Here is a 25,319-nt window from a genome sequence, read left to right as displayed (position 1 = left end):
TGGTCAAATTATTTTAAAACATAACTAACAAACTTTGACATATATACAATACTTATCCACAATTACACAATTCTTTCAAGAATACTGAGTATTTGTAATAATTGACCACATAGGGTAGTCCATAATGCGAATCTCAACACATTTCAAAGGACTAAAATCAGAGTATCTTTTCTTATCACAAAACTTAATTACACAGAAAGTTAATAACAAAATGATAATTAGAACATTTTCATGTGTTTGCAAATTAAGAAATATATTCTTAAAGAGTCTGTGGTTTAACAAAGTAATCACACTGAGATTAGAAATATTTTAACTGAATGATAAATGAAAATACAAAATATTAAAACTTGTGGCTTTGTAGCTAAACCACTTCTAGAGGGACACTTAGAGCCTTTAATGCATATGTTGTTACAAGAAATATTGGAAATCTATATGGTAACTCTCCATCTTTAGAGGTTAGATAAGAATAACAAACTCAAAGAAAGTAAAATGAAAGAAATAATAAGAGCAATAATCGGTGATACAGAAGATAGGCATACAATATAGAGATTCAAAAAATTCAAAAGATCTTTTTTTTTTAAAGTTTATTTATTTATTTTGAGAGAGAGAGAGAGAGAGAGAGAGAGAGAGGGTGCACGTGTGCTCAAGCACCAATGGGGGAGGGACAGAGAGAGAGGAGGAAAAGAATCCCAGAGAGATCAAGCCCATATCTAGCTCTGCGCTGACAGCACAGAGCCTCCTTAGGATTCTCTCTCCCTCTCTGCCTGCCCCTTCCCTACTCACGCAAACTCTTTTTCTCTTTCTCCCTCTCAAAAATAAACATTAATAAAGAACATATAATGAACTCTCAAACTTTAATCACAAAAAAAGCAACCAACTGAATTAGAAAAAAGGCAGAAGACATGAAGATTTCACTCTAAGAGGATACACAGACAACAAAGAAGCAAAAAGATGTTCAACATAAACAATCAGTAGGGAAAATAGAATTAAAATCATCATAAGATATGACTACGCACTTATTGCAGTATCTAAAATTTAAAAAACTGAAAACACCATATGCTCGTTAAGATGAAAAAAACTGGCTCTCTCATATATTGCTGTTAGGAATGTAAAATTTACAGTGCATCCACTGTGTAAAACAGTGTGGTAGTTCCTCAAAATGTTAAACCTAGAACTACCAGATGACCCAGCAACTTCACGTTTAGATACCCAAGAGAAATATAAATATTTTAAATCCAATAACCAGAAGAGATGGGTGTGACAGAAAGAAGCATGAGAGTTATCTGTGTGTTCTCTATCTTGAATAGTTCTATATCTTTATATATATAATCCATGGATGTGATGACATTCAAGTACATACAAACCACTGCACTAATGTCAATTTCCTGGTTTTGATATTAAACTGTAGGTGTAGAAGATATAACCATTAGGGAAAAATGGATGAAAGTGAAATAAGAACTCTGTACTGCCGGTGCCTGGGTGGCTTAGTCCTTTTAACTTAGTCCTGGGTGGTTGAGCATCCAGCATTGGCTCAGGTTATGATCTCACAGTTTGTGAGTTTGAGCCCCACATTTGGCCTCGTTGCTGTCAGCATAGAGCCTGCTTCGTATCTTCTGTTCCCCTCTCTCTCTGTCCCTCCTCTGCTCACACTCTCACTCAAAAATAAATAAATCATTAAAAAAAAAAAAAAGAATTCTCTACTGCCTTTGCAACTTCCCATGAATCTGAAATTATTTCAAATAAAAGTTTAAAAAAAGAAGAAATGTTTCATATTTTATAAGTCCAGCATGTGATTGGCATCAAACCTAGCAAAGATTTAAGAAAAGAAAATCAATCTTTCTCATAAGAAAAGGCCAATCTCTCTCATAACCATAAAAACAAGAATCCTAAACAAAGTACTGTCAAATCAAAACAATAAAATAGGTTTATTCCAGGAAAGAAAGGTAGTTTAATATTAGAAAATCAATCGATATAAATTATCTCATTAACAAAATAAAGGTGAAAAATCACATGATCACCTTAATCAACAAAGAGGAAGGTATTTGATAACATTTTATAATATTAATTTTTAATGAATAAAAATTCTTAGCAAAACCAGGAAGAGAATTTACTTAATTTGATTTATAAAAAACCTAGAATAATATCAATGAAAATGGCAGAGTAAAGAACTCCAAATTCCATCTCTTCATAAAAGTAAGAAAAAATGGGCAAAAACTATGACAATCAACTCCTTCTTAACTCTGGAAATTAGCCAAAGGCTTGCAGCACCACAGGTAACATGTATTCAAGAAAATCAGCTGATTCTTGACATGAAGAGCAAACTTTCTGATATAGAATTTAATGTAATCGACACAAAAATACTCACTGGAGTTGAAAAGAGAGTAGATGAACTCAGTGAGAACTTCAACAGAGACAGAAAATATTAAAAAGAAGCAGTCAGAGCTGAAGAATTCAATAACTGAAATAAAAGACTTATTAGAGACAATCAACAACACATTAGAAAATGCAGAAGAATGGATCAATGATTTGGAAGACAAGGTAATAGAAAGCAACCAAGCTGAGCAGAAAAAAGAAAAAAGAATAATAAAAAAAAAATGAGAATAGGTTAAAGGAATTCTGTAATATCATCAAGCAGAAAAATATTCATATTCATATAGGGATCCTAGAAAGGGAGGAAAAAGAAAAGAGGGCAGAAAACTTATTTAAAGAAATAACAGCTGAAAAATTCCCTAATCTGGGAAGGAAACAGATTTCTAGGTCTGAAAATCACAAAGCCCATAACAAGATGAATCCAAGGAGGTCAATGCCAAGACATACAATTTAAATGGCAAAGACTACTGTTAAAAAGGGAATTTTAAAAGCAACAAACAGTTACATTAAAAACAAAAACAAAAACAAAAAACAAACAAACTCAAACCAAAACAACAACCCAAGAAATCTGTCAGCTGATTTTTCAGCAGAAATTTTGCAGGACATAAGGGAGTGGTATGACATATTCAAAATGCCAAACCTACAACCAAGAATACCCTGCAAGGTTATCATTCACAATAGAAGGAAAGATACTTTCCTACACAAAAGTTAAAGGAGTTCGTCACCACCAAACCAGTCTTAAAAGAAATGTTAAAAGGAATTCTTTAAGTAGAAACAAAAGGCCATAACTACAAGAAAGATAATTATAAAAGGAAAAATTTCACAGGTAAAAGCAAACATAAAGTAAGGGTAGGAGATCAATCACTTACAGTGTCAAGGTTAAAATACAAAAGTAGTAAAAACAACTGTATCTACAAAAACTATTCAAGGGATACACAAAATAAAAAGATGTAAAATATGACATATACATAAAATGTGGAGGAGGGTATAAAAAGTTAGTGATTTTAGAACATGTTTGAACTTACGCCATCATCAATATACACTATATATGAACTATATATATGAACTATATATGATATTATATATGAATCCAATGGTAAACAGAAATCAAAAACTCATATGGATACACAAAAAATAAAGGAAAAGAATCCAAGTATAACACGAAAGAAAACCATCAACTTACAAGGAAGAGAGCAAGAGAAGGAGGAACAGAGAACTACAAAAGCAATCAGAAAACAAGTAACAAAATGGCAATACGTACTTACCAATAATTACTTAAATGTAAATGGACTAAATGTTCCAATAAGAAGACACAGGGTGACTGAATGGATAATATAACATGACTCAACTATATGCTACCTACAAGAAACTCACTTCAGACTTAAAGGCACACGCAGACAGAAAAATGAAGGGATGGAAAAACATTTACTATGCAAATGGAAGCAAAATAAAAGCTGGGGAAGCGATGCTTGTATCAGACAAAATACACTTTAAAACAAAGACCACAGTAAGAGACCAAGAAGAGCACTACATAATGATAAAGGAATTAATCCAATGAGAGGATGTAACAATTGTAAATATATATGCACCCTAGATAAGAGCACCTAAATACAGAAAATAAATATTAACAAACATAAAAGGAGAAATCGACAGAAACGCAGTAATAGTAAGGGACTTTAACACCCCACTTGCAACAATGGATAGATCATTCAGACAGAAAGAAAATCAACACGGAAACAGTGGCTTTGAATGACACATTAAAACAGATAGACCTAACACATATATAGAACATTCCATCCCAAAACAGGAGAACATACATTCTTTTCAAGTACACATGAAACATTCTCCCAGACAGATCATATGTTAAACCACAAAACAAATCTCAATAAATTTGAGAAGATGAAATCACATCAATACCTTTTCTGACCATAGCAGTATAAAACTAAAAATCAATTGCAGGGAAAAAAACAAAACAAAACCAGAAAAAACACAAACATGTGCAGGTAAAACAACATACTACTAAACAATTAATAGGTCAATGAAGAAATCAAAGAGGAAATTAAAAAATACATGGAGGGGCACCTGGGTGGCTCAGTCAGTGAAGTGTTGGTTGATTTCAGCTCAAGTCATGATCTCATGATTTGTGAGATTGAGCCCTGCATTGGGCTCTGCACTGACAGCATAGAGCCTGCTTGGGATTCTCTCGGCCCCTCCCCTGCTTGTCCATGTTCTCTCTCTCTCTCTCTCTCTCTCTCTCTCTCTCTCTCTCTCTCTCAAACAAACATTAAAAAAAAAAAATACATGGAGGGGTGCCTTGGTGGCTCAGTTGGTTAAGCATCCAACGTCAGCTCAGGTCACGGTCTCATTGTTTGTGAATTCAAGCCCTGCGTTAGGCTCTGTGCTGACAGCTCAGAGCCTAGAGCCTGCAGCCTGTTTCAGATTCTGTGTCTCCCTGCCCCTCCCTGCTCACACTGTGTCTCTCTCTCTAAAAAATAAACAAGCATTAAATAATAATAATAATAATAATAATAATAATAAATAAAAAATACATGGAGACAAATGAAAATGAAAATGAAAATGCAATGGTCCAAAATCTTTATCTTTGGGATGCAGCTAAAACAGTTGTAAGGGGCACATTTACAGCAATACCTGCCTACCTCAAGAAATAAGAAAATCTCTTCACTCATATGTGGAATTTAAGAAACAAAACAAACGAGCAAAGGAAGAAAAAAAGAGAGAGACAAACCAAGAAACAGACTCTTAACTATAGAGAACAAACTGGTGGTTACAGAGGGGAGGTTGGTGGGGGGAGGATGGGTGACATAGGTGAAGGGGATTAAGAAAACACTTATCATGATAAGCACTGAGTAATGTATAGAATTGTTGAATCACTATACTGTACACTTGAAACTAATATAACACTGTATGTTAACTGTACTGGAATTAAGTAAAAAACTTAATAAAAAAGAAATGGGAAAAATCTCAAATATAACAGTTCTAACCTTACACCTAAAGAAAGTAAAAAAAGAACAAACAAAACAAGGCTCACAGCTAGTACAAGCAAAGAAATAATAAAGGTTGAAGCAGATAAGTGAAACAGAAACAAAAACAACACAATAGTAGAAAGGCTCAAGGAAACCAAAAGTTGGCCCTTTGCAAAGAGAAACAAAATTGATAAAATTGTAGCCAGACTCATCGCAAAAAAAGAGTGGACTCAAATAAGTAAAAACAGAAATTGGGGGAGAAAATAACAATTGACAACATGGAAACACAAAGAATTATAAAGAATATTACACAAAATTGTATGCCAACAAATTGGATAACATAGAAGAAGTTGGTAAATTCCTAGAAACACAGAATCTTCCAAAAGTGAATCATGAATCAACAGAAAATCTGAACAGATGGATTACCAGCAATGAAACTGACTCAGTCATCGAAAAACTTCCAACAAACAAAAATCCAGGACCAGATGGCTTCAGAGATGAATTCTAGCAAACATTTACAGGAAAGTTAATACCTATTCTTTTAAAACTTTCAAAAAAAAAAAAAATAGAAGAGGAAGGAAAACTTCCAAATTCAAGCTATGAAGTCAGTATTACCATGATACCAAACCAAAGACACTACAAAGAAAGAAAACTACAGGTCACTATCTCTGACAAACATAGATGCAAAATCCTCAACAAAATATTATCACACCAAATTCAACAATACATAAAAAAAACTTGTCACCACAATCAAGTGGGACAGACCCATAGTTGCCATCATACGCAGTGGTGAAAACTGAAAGTTTTTCCTTTAAAGTCAAGAACACAACAAGGGTGTCTACTTTCACCTAGTTTATTCAACATAGTCCTTAGAAGTCCCAGCTGCAGCAATCAGACAACATAAAGAAATAAAAGGCATCCAAATAGGTTAGTAAGAAGTAAAACTATTTGCAGATGGCATGGCACTATGTTTAGAAAACCCTAAAGACTCCACCAAAAAACTATTAGAATTGATAAGTGAATTTGGTAAAGTTGTAGGATACCAAGTTAATATACAGAAATCTGTTGCATTTATATACATTAATAACAAAGTAGCACAAAGAAAAATTAAGAAAACAGTTCCACTTATGACTGCATCGAAAGAGTAAAATACCTAGAAATAAATTAAACCAGGGGTGAAAGACTTGTACTTTGAAAAATATAAGACATTCATGAAAGAAACTGAAGATGACACAAATGGAAAGATACACAATGCTCATGGATTGGAAGAATTAATATTATTGAAATGTCCATACTACCCAAAGCAATCTACAGATTCAATGCAACCTCCTTTCAAAATACCAACAGCATTTTTCACAGAATTAGAATAAAATTTGTATGGAACCACACATACACACACAAATCTCGAATAGTCAAAGTAATCTTGAGAAAGAAGAACAAAGCTGGGGGTATCACAATTCTGGATTTCAAACTATACTACAAAGTTACAGTAATCAAAAGAGTATGGTACTGGCACAAAATCAGACATAAGGATCAACAGAACAGAAGAGAGAACCCAGAAATAAACCCATATCTATATGGTTAATTAATTTAGGACAAAAGATGCAAGAATATACAATGAGGAAAAGATAGGCTCTTCAATAAATGATGCTGGGAAAACTGGGGAAAGCTACCCATAAAAGAATGAAATTGGACCACTTTCATATGGTACACACAAAAATAAACTCAAAATGGATTAAAGATCTAAATGTGAGAACTGAAACCAGAAAACTCCTAAAAGAAAACATAGGCAGTACTCTTGGACATTAGGCTTAGCAACATATTTATGGATATGTCTCCTTAGGCAAGGAAACAAAAAGAAAAATAAATTATAGGAACTAAATCAAAATAAAATCTTTGCACTGCAAAGAAAACCATCAACAAAAAGGTAACTCACAGAATGCGAGGAGACATTTGTAAATGATATGTCTGATAAAGGGTTAATATCAAAAATTTACAAAGAACTTATATAACTCAACACCAAAAAAATCAAACATTACAATGAAAAAACAGAAGATCTGAGTAGACATTTTTCCAAAGAAGACATACAGATGGTCAAGAGACACATGAAAAGATGCTCAATATCACTCATCATCAGGGAAATGCAAATCAAAAACACAATGAGGTATCACCTTTTACCTGTTAGAATGGATAGTATCAAAAAGACAAGAAATAACAGGTGTTGGTAAGGATGTGGAAAAAGGGAACACTTGTGCACTGTTGGTGGGAATGTAAATTAGTGCAGTCAATATGGAAAACAGTACAGAAGTTCCTTGAAACAATAAAAATATAAATACCATGCAATCCAGTAATTCCAGTACTGGGTATTTACCCAAAGAAAATGAAAAGACTAATTTGAAAAGATATATGCACCTCTTAAGTTTACTGCAGCATTATTTACAATGGCCAAGATATGGCTAAGTGTCCATTGATAGACAAATGGGTAAAGTAGATGAGAGACACACACACACACACACACACACACACACACACACACAGAAATAGTATTCAGTCATAAAAAAGAATGACCTCTTGCCATTTGCGACAAGGATGGCCTTAAAGGGTATTATGCTAAATGAAATAAGTCAGACAGGAAAACTATACCTTTTGATTTCACTTATATGTGGAATCTAAAAACCAAAACAGACAGACAGACTCTTAAATACAGAGAACAAACTGGTGGTTGCTAGAGGGGAGGGGAATTGGGGGGTGGGCAAAAGAGATGAAGGAAATTAAGAGCTACAAACTTCCAGTTATAAAATTAATAAGTTACAGAGATGAAAAGCACAGCACAGGGAATACAGTCGATAATACTGTAACAACGTTGTATGGTGACAGATGATGACTTACTGTGGAAAGTATAGAGTAATGTATACAATGTCAAATCAATAATGTTGTACACTTGAAACTAATATACCATTGTATGTCAATTATACTTCTATTTAAAAAAAAGCACAGTAAACTCTGTGGCACTTTGACCCCAGTCATATACCCTTTTCCACAGCTCATCACAGCCTGTGCAAATAATAACTGATTCCTAATTATGGCAGGAGCAGAATGAGCTAATTTGCAAAGAAGGAAAAACAATTATTTGTTCTAACCTGTCTGCTGGATGCCTGGAATACTGGTTCAAAAAGCTTGTCTTTATTTTGCCTAAGTCAAAATGGCCTAATTCTAAAGCTGCTACCCTGGAGGCATTGGTTGAAAACCTTTACAGGCTGATATCTTAGCCGCTGCTGACGGAGGTGACAGAAAACAGTTGGGAAAGCAACAGATTAACCAAAACGCATGGGGGGAAAGGCTGAGGAATGAGATCCTCTGACATTGCCGGGAATCTTGAAGTCCATGTGCATGCTCAAGGCTATGAGCATGCTCAGAAAAGACCTGAAAATAATCTAAGTTCTCACTGGCTGCTGATGTAGTCTCTTTGGAAACAGAAAAGAATAGGGCAGAGTTATAAACCACCAGGCAATCTCCAACACATACGCAGAGGCCATGGCAAAGACTGGAAGAATTTTGGGCTCCAGGTATTTAAGGAAATCTCTGTCCAATTACTAGCTGATCACTAAGCTAAGGAAACAGAGTTCAGTGCTCACACATGACAAAAAATACAGACTTTAGAAAATTAGTTAAAAAAAAAAAAGCACTAAACAGACAACTACAATTAGCCCAAATAACAACAAGTCCTAGAAAGAAGAGAGAATCTGGTTTCCAGAGTTGCCAAGTTATAATATTGATAATATCTGGTCTTCAATAACAATAACAAAAATTACAAGCCCTGCAAAGAAAAAAGATAGTATGTCCCATACAAAGGAATAAAGAAACAGAAACTGTGCCTGAGGAAGATCAATGTACTTTCTAGATGAAAGCTTTAAATCTGCTATTTTAAATATGTTCAATGAACTAAGGGAAACCAAATAACTAAAGGCAACATTTACACAAAGACCTGTATGTGGGTGTCCAGAGTAGCTTTGTTTATCACAGCTAAAGAGGAGAATCAATCAAGTGTCTATTAGCTGATGAATGAATAAATAGTATGTGACGGATCCATACGATGGAATATTATTCAGCCATAAGAAGAAATGAAGTACCATTAAATGCTACAACATGGATGAACCTTGAAAACATTATGCAAAGCCAAACACAAAAGAGCACATATTACATGATTCTAATTAAATGGAATGTCTACAATAGACAAATCCATAGGGGCAGAAAGTAGATTCGTGGTTGTCATGGAATAGAAAGGCTGAGAATTGGAAATAACTGCTAACAGGTAGAGGGTTATTTTATTTTATTTTTTTGGTATGATGAAAAATTTCTCAAATTAGATACTGGTAATGGTTGCACAACACAGTGAACAGACTAAAATCACTAATGAGTATGCATTAAAAAAAATCTTTGTTCATTTTGAGAGACAGAGAGAGAGGGAGAGAGAGAAAGTGTGAGTAGGGGAGGGGCAGAGAGGGAGAGAGAATCCTAAGCAGGCTCTGCACTGTCATCACAAAGCCCAACTCACAAACCATGAGATCATGACCTGAGCTAAAACCAAGAGTCAGATCTTTAACCAACTGACCCACTCAGGCACCCCAAAGTGTATGCACTTTTAAACGGTGAATTTCAAGTTATGTGAAATATATCTCAATAAAAATTCTATAAAAAGCTGGCAACATAGATCATATTTAATAATGAAATGATAAAATTTTAAACATAATTTCAAAGCTGAAATAAAAAGTTTCAATGATGGAAGTTTGTGAGATTGGTAACAAAACAAGGATACTTGTCATGACTTCTATTCTACATGTACTGGAGATCCTAAATAGCACAAAAGAAAAAAATGCATAACATACAAATAAATAGAATTTAAAAATAAATTTAGCAAGGTTGCTGGATAAATGGTTATTAAAAAAATCCAATATATTTCTATATATCAAACGTAATTAGAAAGCGAAATTAAAGAAACAATATCATTTACAATGTCCTCTAAAAACACTAAACACCCAGGGAATAAATCCAAGAAGACAATGTGCAACATGTACACACAAGAAACTGCAATACATTACTAAAGTGTTTTAAAGACATAAATGAATGGGTTTATTCATGGTTTGTAGACTCAATGCTGTCTGGATGTGAATTCTTCCAAAATTGATCTCTATATGTTCAATATAATCCCAATTGAGTATTTCAGCTGAATAATTTGTGGAAATGACAAGTACTTCAAAAATGTGTATGAAAATATAAAGTGGAAATCTTGTAGAAGGAAAACAGAGCTGGAAAATTATTGTACCAGGTACCTATTACAAAGCTACAGTAATAAATGCCGTATGGTATTGGCATAGGATGGACAAGTAGATTCATGGAACAAAGTAGAAAGCCTGAACAGACCCACACAGTTATAAACACTTGTTTTATGATAAAGATGGTTATTTGTAGAGTTGTAGGAAGCAGTATTTTCATTAATTGAGTCAACTTGTTTGAAAACTTTTGAAAAAAAATTACACTTAAACATTACTTCACCCCAAAACACAAAAATAAATTCCAGGAGATTATTGATCTAAATGTGAAAAACAAAACATTAAAGTCTGTAGAAGAATTTAGCAATTAATCTTTATGAATTCAAGGTAGGAAAAGATTTCTTAAACACAACATGAAAAACACCAAAGTAAAGGAAAAGCATGGTAATTAAAATTAGTGACTCTCGTCATCAAAAGAAACCATTAAGAGAGTAAAAGGGCAAGCCAGAGTGGAATAAAATATATGTAAAAGACTTGTTTACGAATTATATAAAGAACTCTTTACAAATCAGTATGAGAACGCATAGGCAACCCAATAAAAAAATGACTTGAAGAGATACTTCACATAGGAGAATATTAGTGTCCAAAAACATAAGAAAAGGTATTCATTCAATCTTATTGATCAAAGAATATGCAAATTAAACTATATATTAGATACCACTATATACCTACCAGAATGGTTAAAATATAAAAGACTTGACGAAATGTTGCAAGAATGTAGAGTAACTGGAATGTTTATATCCTGTTGCTGAAGTATAAATTGATAAAAATATTTAAAAAAATAGTTTAGAAGTAAAGTTGAGCTACGACCCTGCAACTTAACTACAAAAACAGAAATTTACACATATGCATACTAAAAGTACAACAAAGTTCACAGGAAAATTATTTACTGTAGCCTAAGCTGGAAAAAATACAAATTTTCAACAGAATAAATTCTGCTACATTTCTAAATGGACTACTATACGGTAATGAAATGAACAACCTACTTCTACACACAATAATGGACACATCTTACAAATATCACACTAAATGAGGAAAGCAGATGCAAAAGAGTACACATGGAATGTGTTATGGACTGAATTCTGTGTTCCCCCCAAATCATGTGTTGAAATCCTAATCCCCAATGTGATGATATTAGGACGTAGGGCCTTTGGGAGATGATTGGGTCATGAGGGTGGAGCCCTCATGAATGGGATTAGTGCCCTTATACAAGAGACCCCAGAGAGCTCTCTCACCTCTTCTGCCATGTGAGGACACAGCGAGAAGACTGCTGTCTATGAATTAGGAAGAGGGCCCTCACCAGACACCGAATCTGCCGGCGTCTTGATCTTGGACTTCCCAGTCTTCAGAACTGTGAGAAATAAATGTTTGTTGTTTAAGCCACCCAGTCGATCACACTTTTGTTATAGCAGCCTGAATGGACTAAAACAGGATGATTCCATTTAGAAACTTCAAACAACAGGTTAAACTAATCTATGATGTTAGAAGTCAGGGTAGTTTTATCTTTGTGGAAGAAAAGGAAGGTAGAGACCAGGAGGAAGAATGAGGGAGGCTTCTGGACAATGGCAATGTTCTACATCCTGATCTTGGCAACAGTTAACTTGGTTCAAATCGTGATAGTTCACTGAGTTGTGTATCTATATTTTATGTGCTTTTCTGTATTTTACTCAATTAAAAGAAATGTTTTAAAGTTTATTTACCTGTTTTTTCTGTGTTTTGTTTCTGTTTTCCAGCCAATCGTCCATTTGTTCCTCAATTTCTTCTATAGAAGTTCCATGATCATAAGATTGAATATATGCACTTTCTAAAGGCGTATATACAGGAAATTCAGGTTTTGGTTTTTTTACTTTAACTTTCTTCTGTTCTAAAAACGTTTAAGAGAATCAATTATTGATATTTGTTAAGAACAAAAAAGAATTTTAAACATTTTATTCATACTGTATCTTGAAAAAATGTTCTTTCATCGAAATAGAACTCTATACAATGGAATATAATTTAGTCATAAAAAGGAATGTAATCTTGCCATTCGCAACAATATAGATGAACCTCAAGGGCATTATGCTATGTGAAATAAATCAGAGAGAGAAAGACAGATACCTGTGATCTCTCTTACATGGGGAAGCTTAACAAAACAAAACCCAAACCCTCAATAAACCCACTCACAAATACAGAGATCAGTGGTTGCCAGAGGTGGGTATGGGGAGTGGAGAAATGGGTGAAGGGGGTTAAAAAAGATTACAACTGCTTTGCTGTAAATAGCTAGCTGTTTTATTGTGCATTAGCTACTGCATTGTTTTTAAATAAAATTCAGAGATGCTAATGATGAGATGATGATCATGATATAACCACTATATCAATTTGTATAGATCTTTAGTTTTCAAAATACTTTTCATGAAACATTTCATACTGACATAATGAAAAGAGCCTGGTCATTAGTGTTTTAATTCTATCTTTACTACCTAATAGTGATATAATATTGGGCAAGTAAATTAACCCTGTTAGAACAAGTGTCCATTTTCTCATTTGTAAAAGAGAGCTAAATCTAATCTTTTAAGTTGATATGCAGAAAATTATATAATTCTAACATACTACGTGGTATAACAGTGGCTCTTTAATGAATAGCATATATATTCATCTTTTCAATGTTTTAACAAAGGCAAAATCTAATCTGGTGGCAGCAGGGATAGTTATCAATATCAACTGGCCTCTTCAAATCCCATTTTTTAAAAAAACGTTTATTTTTGAGACAGAGAGAGAGAGAGAGAGAGAGAGAGAGAGTGAGAGCAAGGGAGGGACAGAGGCAGAGGGAGACACAGAATCCGAAGCAGTCTCTAGGCTCTGAGCTGTCAGTACAGAGCCTGACATGGGGCTGGAACTCACTAACTGTGAGATCATGACCTGAGCCAAAGTCGGACGCTTGACCAACTGAGCCACCCAGTCACCCCAAATCCCATTTTGATTAGAGTCAATACTGAGAAGAAACTCCATTCTTAATTGCTACAGTCGAATGCCTTATAACCATATCTTCACTACTGTGTGTGCATGTGTGTTTGCAGATTCTATAATGCTGATGGTAAAATTCATGATATTGGCATAGAAATAGATAAATTCTTAGAAGAGAACCGAGAATCCCTAAACATTTCAATTCAGTGGGAAAATGATTTAATAAATGATGCAGGTGCAACTTAATATCCATTGGAAAGGAAAGTAGACATAATTTTATCCAATACATAAAAGTAACTTCCAGTTAGATAAGAGACTTGACTTTAAAAGTCCAAACAATAAACATCTTGCAAAAAGAAATCTAAAAAATTACGGGCAATATTTAAAGATGAGGAAATTTTAACTAAGACTGAAAACCTAGATGCTACAAAAAGATAAAGAATAAACAAATAAAGGGGCGCCTGAGTGGCTCAGTCGGTTAAGTGTCCAACTTCAGCTCAGGTCACGATCTCATGGTCCGTGAGTTCAAGCCCCGCATCGGGCTCTGGGCTGATGGCTCAGAGCCTGGAGCCTGCTTCTGATTCTGTGTCTCCCTCTCTCTCTGCCCCTCCCCCGTTCATGCTCTGTCTCTCTCTGTCTCAAAAATAAATAAAAACATTAAAAAAAATTTTTTAAAAAAAGAATGAATCAAGAGAGAGAGATAATATATTTGGAAAGAATATCTACAATTTAGAGTACAAATAGAAGATTGATCTATAGAATATATAGAGATAGTATATATTGACAAGAGGGTAAGCACCCAACAGAAAAAAATGGGCAACGTTTACAGAAGAACAAATCCAAATGGCCAAGAAACAAGAAAAAATACTCACAACCTTTAAAAGGTTAAAGAAATGCAGATTGAAGTAATAACAAAATATGATTTTATACCTATCGTATAGACAAATGTAAAAATCTAACAAAAGATACTGCTGGCAGGGAAAGGGCCTTCTCTACACTGGTGGTAGAAATTTGAATTATTATATTACAGCCTTTTTGGAAAGTGATCTAAGAGAATCGATTAAAATAAAAAAAATAATCTTTTCTCCAGCAATCCCCTCAGAAACAAAAGCATTAAAATGTAATTGTATGTAAGTATGTGGTATATATGTATATGTGTCTGTTAGCATGGAGATACAAAACTGTTAATATAGTACGTGCATATTAATAGAAGAAATGACTGAATAATTGTTGGTGATGTATCTATACTAAGGAATATTAAATTACCATAAAAAGATACTAAAGTACAGCTATACCAGTTGACTTACAGGGATTTTCATTGAGTAATAAAGCAAGATACAGAAAAGCATATAAGATTCTCTATTTGCAAAGCAAAATAATGCCTCTTCAAATCCCTATATATGCTTGCATATATATTTTCATCTAAATACATTTGAATATTATTATAAGAGTATGGGGGGAAATATGGATGAATGCCTACAAGGTATGTAGGGGGTACAGATAAAGAGGAAGGGAAGAGACAATAAAGGGAAAGAAAGAAACATACCAGTAAAATAAATAATATATGTGAATGTATATTTATATATTTCTACCAAGTTGTAGATATCAATAAAAAACAAAATTTAAAGATTATACAACATAAGTCTTTCTGAAAATACAATTTCTAAAACCAACAAACCTACAGCTTATAAATATTTACTAAATTCTTGCTGCCTTAATAATACAGGGCTAAGACTATAGCAACTAACATTTTACACTTGGCAAAACCTCTCATATATTAAAACAAAAACAAAAACAGGTGTTTTCAAAACATGCCTAAAGGAAAAAACGTCCTATCTGCTAACTACCCTCATCTTTCCTCCAAATTTCAATAAACTCTATATAATTAGTGTGGGCCCAGCTATCATGAATTTTGGGGTTGTGAACACATCCGTGTTTATAGTTCATCCAAGAAAAAAAAAATCTAAGATCTTTAAGCAGCACAATGAATTTCATGGGGAAGTAGTTAAATAGAAAATATAGAGTATTTTTGCTGGAATTGTAAGTCCTATTAAAATTTTGTAAGTTATGGGCTTCAAGTTAAGATAGATTGATTCTTAATGGCAAGACTGACAAAGGCAAGAAACAAAAACTAGCTAACCAAGAACAGAACAAGTATTGTTAAAATGTCTATACCACCCAAAGCAATCTACACATTCAATGTAATCCCCATCAAAAAAACACCAGCATTCTTCACAGAGCTAGAACAAACAATCCTAAAATTTGTATAGAACCAGAAAGATGCCAAATAGCCGAAGTAATGTCGAAAAAGCAAAGCAAAGCGGGAGGCCTCATAATTCCGGACTTCAAGCTACATTACAAAGCTATAACCATCAAGACAGTATGGTACTGGCACAAAAAGAGACACGCAGATCAATGAACAGAACAGAGAACCCAGAAATGGACCCACAACTGTATGGTCAACTTATCTTCGATAAAGCAGGGAAGAATATCCAATGGGAAAAAGTCTCTTCAACAAATGGTGTTGGGCAAACTGGACAGCAACATGCAGAAGAATGAAACTTCTTATGCCATACACAAAAATAAATTCAAAATGGATTAAATGTCTAAATGTAAGACAGAAAACCATCAAATCCTACAGAACACAGGAAGCAATCTCTTTGACCTTGGCTGTGGCAACTTCTTACTAGACATATCTCTGGAGGTAAAGGAAACAAAAGCAAAATTGAACTGTTAGGACTTCATCAAGATAAAAAGCTTCTGCAGAGGGGCGCTTGGGTGGCTTAGTCAGTTAAGCATCTGACTTTGGGTTAGGTCATGATCTCATGGTTCATGAGTTCAAGCCCCACATTGGGCTCTGTGCTGACAGCTCAGAGCCTGAAACCTGCTTTGGATTCTGTGTCTCCTTCTCTCTCTGTCCTTCCCCACTTGTGTGCTCTCTCACTCCTTCTCTCTCTCAAAAAAAATAAACATTAAAAAAAAAAAGCTTCTGCACAGTGAAAGAAACAATCAGCAAAACTAAAAGGCAACCTATAGAATGGGAGAAGATATTTGCAAATGACATATCGGATAAAAGGCTAGTAGCCAAAATCTATAAAGAACTTCTCAAACTCAACACCCAAAAAATAAAGAATCCAGTTAAAAATGGGCAGAAGACACAAATGGACATTTTTCAAAAAAAGACATACAAATGGCTAAGAGACACGTGAAAAAATGCTCAACATCACTCATCATCAGGGAAATACAAATTAAAACCACAATGAAATACCACCTCACGAAACAACAGATGTTGGCAAGGTTATTTTCCACAGAAAAAGATGTTTTCTGCAGAAAAAGGAGAATCCTCTTACACTGTTGGGGGGAATGCAAACTCGTACAGCCACGCTGGAAAACTGTGGAGGTTCTTCAGAAAGTTAAAGATAGAACTACCCTACAACACAGCAATTGCACTACTAGGTATTTACTCAAAGGACAAAAAAAAAATACTGATTTGAAGTGATACATGCACCCTGATGTTTATAGTAGCATTATCAACAACAGCCAAATTATGGAAAGAGTCCAAACGTCCATTGGCTGATGAGTGGATGAAGAAGATGTAGTATACATATATGATGGAATATTACTCAGATTAAAAAGAATGAAATCTTGCCATTTGCAACAACACGGATGGAACCAGAGTGTGTTATGGTAAGCAAAATAAGTCAGAGAAAGACAAATACCACATGATTTCACTCATATGTGGAATTTAAGAAACAAAACAGAGGAACATGGGGGAAGGGAAGGAAAAATAAAATAAGATAAAAACAGAGAGGGAGGCAAACCATAAGAGACTCCTAACAATAGAGAACAAACTGAGGGTTGTTGGAGAGGAGGTGGGTGGGGGGATGGGCTACTTGCATGGTGGGCATGAAGGAGGGCACTTGTTGGGATGAGCACTTGCTGTTATATGTAAGGGATGAATTACTAAGTTCTACTCCTGAAACCGATAGTACACTATATGTTACCTAACTTAAATGTGAATAAAATCTTGGAAGAAAAAAGAAAAGATAAATAATTTCCATGGTACTCTGTCTAGTGAATGAAGCGAAATGGTTTCCTCTCAAAAGAAAAATTTTACACAGTATGATTTTTAAAAGGAAGGAGAAATGAGCCAAACACCATATTAAAGGAGTCCTTCTGTTTCATGCTCCTATTCAACAAAACAATGAAGAGTTGGGGTCTTCATTGGAACAAAAAACAAAATATTCTGGCATAAGTAGCCTATCTTCTCATATATCTGGAAACTTACACTAAACAATTCAACTAGTGGGCCAGCTACTTAGACCAAATACTTCCTGTCACACGTTGCAAAAGTGTTTATTATGCTAAGACACATTTGCTGAATAGTAATTTGGGGTCCTTGACCATTAACCTGAGGATATTCTTTAGGTCTTGATTAACACTTGTACCTCTATGGTGTTGAAAACAGTAGAACAGAGTTTAAATTGAGCAAAGTCATAACATCTTAACTTGTTATCTTCTTTTTCTAGCAGGCACAGAGAATTTCTCTTTGGAAATGCTCAGACAATAGTGCAGCAGTTATCAATGAAACATAACTTGGAAAAGGAAAAGGAAATACGTTTTATTTATTTAATTTTAATTTTTATTGTATAGAGAGAGTGCAAGAGTGGGGGAGAGGGGCAGAAGAAGAGAGAGAGAATCTGAAGCAGGCTCTACACTCTGGTGTGGAGCCCGATGCAAGGCTCAATCCCATGACCCTGGGATCATGACATGACCTGAAATCAGGAATCAGATGTTCAACCAACTGAGCCACCAGGTGCCCCAGGAAGGAAGTTTTAGTTTTAAGCACTATACTATAACGCAGAACTGAAAAACTAGATTATGTCAGAAAAGTTATCAGAATAGGAAAGATTTGGAATCACATCATTAATATGAAAAGTGGTAGAAAAAAGAGGAAACAAGTAGTCAGAAAAACTAGTTTCTATGTCATTAGTCCTTCACCAATACATTAGTACCTCCTTTACATTACTTATCTCTAAGTCTCCACCTATAAAATGAAATATCTGCTCTACCTATCTCACAGCACAGGTGCAGAAGTTAAATCCTGGCTTGTATAGGAATGTGCTCTAAATATTAAGGAGGGATAGAACCGTCTTCTAAATTAAGCTCTTGATAAAATCCCTTCCCTTCTGTCTGCTTTTTCCAGTGAAGTTCCCATTTCTTCGACCTACGGAGGTCCAAAACCTTGGGAGTCCTCAATCCCCCCTTCTCTCTTATATCCTGTATGAAATCTGGTAGGAAATCTTGTCTCGAACTTAAAATACATAAAGAGTTCCATTTCTTCACTTTTATCACCCTGATCCAAGCCATCACCATTTCTTGTCTGGATTATTAAAAGAGCTCCCAAGTGGTCTCTTTGTTTCAAGTCCTTGTTTCAGTCTGTTCTTCACCTCACAGTCACTCTTCTGAGAACACGTATCAAATCATGTCACTCCTCTGCACAACCTTCCTGGGACCTCCCATTTCACTAAGAGTAAAAGCCAGGTTCTTAGAATATAAGGCTCCAAGTGATTTATGCCTCCTTTCAACTGTTTCCTCTACTTGAAACCCACTCCCTTGTCTGCCTTGCTTACTCCCTAACCCCTTGCAGGTCTTTGCTCACATGTCTCTTTATTACTGAGGCCTTCCTTGTCCACCTTATTTAAATCGCAGCCGGCCTCCCACATCCACGTGTACACACACACACGCTCCCTATCCCTCTTCCTTGTTATATTTTGCCTCAGCATCTATCACTACTCATCTTACTGATGCTTTCTACATGGGCAAAAATTCTTATTTTGTTCACTACTGAATTCCCAGTGTCTGGGACAATGTCTGGTGCTAAATAGAGAATGAATGAATGAATGAATGAATGAATGAATGAAAAAGCTCTCACTGTGGACGGATCTGGGATTAAAACTCAGCCTCTGCAATTTACTAGCTTTTTCTTATGGTCCTTTACTGTTTTGTAAAATGCGAATAATGGTAATACTGAATCTGATGAATTGTTAATGGGAAATAAATGAGATTAACACATATAAAATGATTAGAATGAACGTGGAAAATAAAGAACTTATAAAGAACTATGCAAAAAGATAGTATTATCATGATTTACAAATTACTATCCTAGGGGTGCCTGCATGGTTCATTCAGTTAAGTGTCCGACTCTTGATTTCAGCTCAGGTCATGATCTCGCGGATGGTGAGTTCAAGCCCTGCGTCGGGCTCTGTGCTGACAGCATGGAGCCTGCTTGGGGTTCTCTGTCCCTCCCCCACTTGCTCTCTAGCTCTCTCTCAAAGAAAATAAAACTAAACTTAAAAAAAAAATTACTATCCTAATATACAAAGAGGGGCTGTTCTGGAAAAAGAAAGAATTCCTAAAACACATATGTGGGCCAGGAGAAACAACAAAAGGAAAAGATCAAAAGAAGCCACAAATTAATACATAATTTTCTATGAATTTTATTTCACCTTCAAATAAAAAATTGCCGGGTGAACAGGAAACTTTGAAGGGAGGAGTAGTATCATTCATTCATTCACTCACATTTCATTCAAGTCTGTAAAGTTAGCTTATGCCAAGAATAATGTACATTAAGAACATGGTACTGTGGGAACAGTTCCAGTTAGAAAGGGTTATTTTAACTAGAAATTATGTGGTATCTAACCACTATATTTTACCTTATATTGCTTAAACACCTTTATATTTTCAGGCTTTTGAGATGGTGACTTTTTAAAAAAAAGTTCCTGATACTGTAATAGAAAATTAGCAATTTAAATGACAGGTGAGTCTAATAAAAGTATCAAAAAACTAAAAAGACAGCATTACCAGAATACCATATGAGCCCAAATCAGGAAACCAGGTTTTGTTTTTCAAAATATTTTTCATAAGAGGGGAAGAAGTCATAGAACTGATTCCTCATGAAGTACGTCACATTACTCAGTTTCTCTCAATTCCTTTATTTTGAACAAAGTACTGCTTGAAGAAAACACATATAAGCTAGAACCCACCTCATCAGTACTAGTTTTGCCTTCTTGAAGAGAATCAGTTATAAACAAATAAATGTAGTTATTATGTCTAGGGTGTTGTATCACACTTTCAAGTGTTTGATGTTTTTGTAAAGAAGCATTTAAAAAAATCACTTAAAGGGACACCTGGGTGGCTCAGTCAGTTAAGCATCCAAACCTTGATTTTGGTTCAGGTCATGATCTCACAGTTAGATCGAGCCCTGCATCAGGCTCTGTGCTATCAGCATGGAGTCTGCTTGGCATTCTCTCTCCCACTCTTTCTCTCTCTCTCTCTGCCCCTCCCCCTCTCACTCTCTCTCTCTTAAAATAAACTTTTTTTTTTAAATCGCTTAAAAAAAGTAATTCAAAACTTCCGCTTCTAAAAAAATGGAGGCAAAGTACTTTTCCATACTCCTCCCCCTAAGAAAATTAAAAAACCCTAAATGTTACATATAAAACAAATACAGGAAGACTGATTTTTGAAGAGAAGACAGGCCAGCTAGGTATGGCAGGACATGATGAACACCAAGGTGGTGAGTACCCTGGGTTTCCTTGCATAGCAAGACAAGTTTAGATAATAACTGATTTACTTCAAGCAAACAAAAGACAAAATTGTGGCCAACCTCTTCTCCTTGCCAGCAAAGGCTAATGGGAAGCCTAGACTTCTGTCACTGTGAGGCTATAATAAGGCACCCCAATCTCCCTACCAGGGTGATGTGGGAGAAGATTGTGTAGGAAGCCAGACTTTCTTTCCTACCCCTTCCTCCTGTAAAGTCAATGGCAGGGGTAGGGGTAGCCTGGGCTTCCATAGCTACCCAGGGGTAATGAGGCATCCCTCCCCATTGCTTTCAGGGTGGCTTCAGAGAAAGCCTAGAGGAGAGTTAGGGCTTTCACAACTGCCCAGCAGTAAAGAGACCAACACTCCACAATGTCAGCAAAGGCCAGGTGGGGAGCTGTAAGTAGGCCTGCTTACCTATGCCAGCAAGGGGATATTAGTGGAGTGTTCTTAGAGGCAGCCTACTGGTAAGTGAGGACACCCACACCTGCCCAACCCTAAGAAGATCCACAACCACCCTCTCCTGCAGCTATAAAGCAGGCCATGGACTTCCACCCCTACCTGAGTGTAACAGGGCAGCAACTCTCCCCTTCCTCACCTCAGCTACAGCATTGCCATAGAACATCAGGTAAGGTAGTATACTTAAACAAGATTCTGAGAACTATAACATAATAGCCAAAATGTCCAAGTTTTAATTAAAAAAAAAATCCCTGGGGCGCCTGGGTGGCTCAGTCGGTTAAGCGGCCGACTTCGGCTCAGGTCATGATCTCATGGTCTGTGAGTTCGAGCCCCGCGTCAGGCTCTGTGCTGACAGCTCAGAGCCTGGAGGCTGTTTCAGATTCTGTGTCTCCCTCTCTCTCTGCCCCTCCCCTGTTCACACTCTGTCTCTCTCTGTCTCAAAAATAAATAAACGTTAAAAAAAAAAAATTTATAAAAAAAAAATAAAAAAATAAAAAAAAAATCCCTCATCAAACCAAGAACCAAGAATATCTCAACTTGAATGAAAAATATAATCAACAAGATGAAAAAGACATCCAAAGGATCCGACTGGGATTTTAGAGAAGGCATATAAAAATGGTTTGACATGTAATAATGAACATCCTCAAAACAAATGAAATAAAAAGTCAACCACAAAGACCCAGAAGACATACAGAACAACCAAGTGGAAATATCAGAACTGAAAATATGCTAACAAAAATAAAAAAATGTAATGATTGAGAACTCAACAGAAAAATGGAACAGAGAAAGTAATCAGTTAAATTGAAGACAGAATAATAGAAATTGCCTAATCTGAAAAACAGAGAAAATAAACAAAAAAATAAAAAGAGCAGAGCCTTGGGGACTTTTGGGAGCATAACAACACTCCATTAAACAACAGCAGAATATATGTTCTTTTCAAATGCCCATGGGATATATACGTAGCTAGACCGTATCTTGGGCCATAAAACACATCTCAACAAATTTAAACGAATTGAGATCATACAGAATGGGTTTTCTTTTTTTTTTTTTTTCTAACAATTTAACGTTTTTGTTTTTTGTTTTTTTTTTTGAGACAGGGAGAGACAGAGCATGAACAGGGGAGGGTCAGAGAGAGGGAGACACAGAATCTGAAACAGGCTCCAGGCTCTGAGCTGTCAGCACAGAGCCCGACGCAGGGCTCGAACTCACGGACTGCGAAATTATGACCTGAGCCAAAGTCAGCCGCTCAACCGACTGAGCCACCCAGGCGCCCCCAGAATGGGTTTTCTGACAACAATGTAACCGAACTAAAAATCAATAACAGAAAAATAACAGGAAAATTCCCAAACACTTGGAAACTAAATAACATCCCTAAAACAATCCAGGTATCAAACAAGAAGTCTCAAGGAAAAAAAAAAATACTGAACTGAATCAAATGAAAATATAATGTATCAAAATAGGTGGGACAAAGACAAAACAGTGCTGAGAGTGGAATTTTAAGCACTAAAAGTTTACATTAGATAAGATGAAAAGCCTCAAGACCATAATCTAAGCTTCCATATCAAAAGCAAACAAAACCAAAACAAGATCAAGCAGATGGAAGAAAAAAATAAAATTAAGAACAGAAATAAATGAAATAGAAAACAAAAGCAATAGATAAAAATCAATGAAACAAAGAACTAGTTCTTTGAAAAGATCAATAAAATTGACAAACATCTGGCAAAACTGACGAAGAGAAAAAGTTACCAATATTAACACTGAAGCAGGAGAAATCACTACAGGACATGCAGACATCAAAAGGATAGTAAATTAGTTTTAAAAACAACAGTGCACACATAAATTTGACAATTTAGGTGGAACTGACCAATTGCTTGAAAAATACAAACCACTACAACTCCCCATAAAACAGATATATAAAATAGATATTTGAATAGCCTTGTAATTACAAAATAAATTTAACTTGTAATTTAAAAACTCCCCAAATAGGTCAATATTAAATGGTCTCACCAGGAAATTCTACCAAATGTTTACAGTATTAACACCAATTAAATACAGTCTCTTTCTGAAAATAGGAGAAAGCTTCCAATTCCTTAGATGTTAGTACTACTCTGATACCAAAACATACAAAGACAGTACAAAAAGAAAACTATAGACCAAAATCTCTCATATGGATGCAAAAATCTTTAGCAAAATATTAGCAAATAGAATTTGGCAATATATGAAAAGAATTATATACCAAGATTATATGATATTTACTGCAGGGATGCAAGTCTAGCTCAATATTCAAAACTCAATCACTATAATACACCAAATTAACAAGTAAAGAAATATCACAAAATCATCTTAAGTGATACAAAAAATTAACAAAAGTCAACCTCTAGTCATGATAAAAAAAAACTCTGAAAATTTGGAATAGAGGGAGACTTCCTCAACTTCACATAAAGTATCTAACAAAAAACCCCTACAGTTTACATAATTAATGGTAAAACACTAAATGCTTTCCACCCAAGTTTGGAAATAAAGGAAGGATGTCCTCTCACACCACTCTTGTTCAACATAGTTTTGAAAGTTCTAGCTAGCAAAATAAGAAATGAAAAGATAATAAAATGCATATAGATTGAAAAGGAAGAAATGAAACTATCCCTATTGTCATATGACATGATTGTCCATACCGAAAATTCAAGGAACCTATATAAAAACTTCTATAATTAACAAGTAAATCTAGCAAGGTTGCAAGATACATAATTAAATATAAAAATTAACTGCATTTTGGGCATCTGGGTGGCTCAGTGTTGAGACTCCGACTCTTGGTTTTAGCTCAGGTCATGATCTCACATGTATGAGATCAAGCCCCATTTCAGGCTCTGTGCTGACAGCATAGAGCCTGCTTGGGATTCTCTCTCTCCCCTCCCATGTGTGTGTTCTCTCTCTCACTCTCTCTCTCTCAAAAATAAATAACCTTAGAAAAAATTAAAGAAAAAGTCAACTGCATTTCTTTACCTGCAGTGAACACATGGAAAGTGAAATTAAAAACCCAATACCATGTATAATCACTCAAAAAGAAAAACATTTAGATATAAATCTAACAAAGATTTGTATACTAAAATCTACAAAACACTTAAGAAATCAAAGAAGATATAAGTAGCCAGAGATTAAAGGACTCCAGATAGTTAATATCCACTTCTCTCCAAATTGATATACAAGTTTAACATAATCCCTAAAGTTTCAGCAAGATTTTTTGCGGATACACAGGTGATTATTCTAAAATTTATATATAAAGGCAAAGGAACGAGATTGGCTAAAACATTTTGAAAAAGGATAGGAAAGTGGGAAGAATCACCCTAGTTGACCTAAAAAAAAAAAGAGGGGCGCCTGGGTGGCTCAGTTGGATGAGCATCTGACTTTCGATTTTGGCTCAGGTCCTGATCACAGGGTCATGGGATCAAATCCACATCAAGCTCTGAGCTGAGCATGGAGACTGCTTAAGACTCTCTCCCTCTCTCCCTCTCTCCCTCTGCCCCTCTCCCACTTGCACATTTGCATGGACGCACTCTCTCTCTCCAAAAAAATTTAATTTAATTTAATTTAAATTTAAAAATAGTGCTAGAAAAACTGGCTATCCATAGGCAAAAAA

General features: G+C 35.2%; 1 protein-coding gene across 1 annotated transcript in view; it reads right to left on the bottom strand.

Annotated features, from left to right (window-relative positions):
• The window catches only part of DNAJC1 (DnaJ heat shock protein family (Hsp40) member C1), a 218,364-nt gene that overhangs the window by 90,362 nt on the left and 102,683 nt on the right, over positions 1–25,319 (bottom strand). Inside the window, exon 8 of the mRNA XM_019460576.2 lies at positions 12,385–12,548. Within this exon, the coding sequence (XP_019316121.1) occupies positions 12,385–12,548 (164 nt within the window). The remainder of the gene's footprint in view (positions 1–12,384; positions 12,549–25,319) is intronic.

Source organism: Panthera pardus, unplaced genomic scaffold (assembly GCF_024362965.1).
Source record: "Panthera pardus isolate Hobbes unplaced genomic scaffold, ASM2436296v1 HiC_scaffold_6, whole genome shotgun sequence".
Classification (NCBI taxonomy): domain Eukaryota; kingdom Metazoa; phylum Chordata; class Mammalia; order Carnivora; family Felidae; genus Panthera; species Panthera pardus.
The sequence above is the reverse complement of the archived record's forward strand: the minus strand, read 5'-3'. Positions and strand labels throughout refer to the sequence as shown.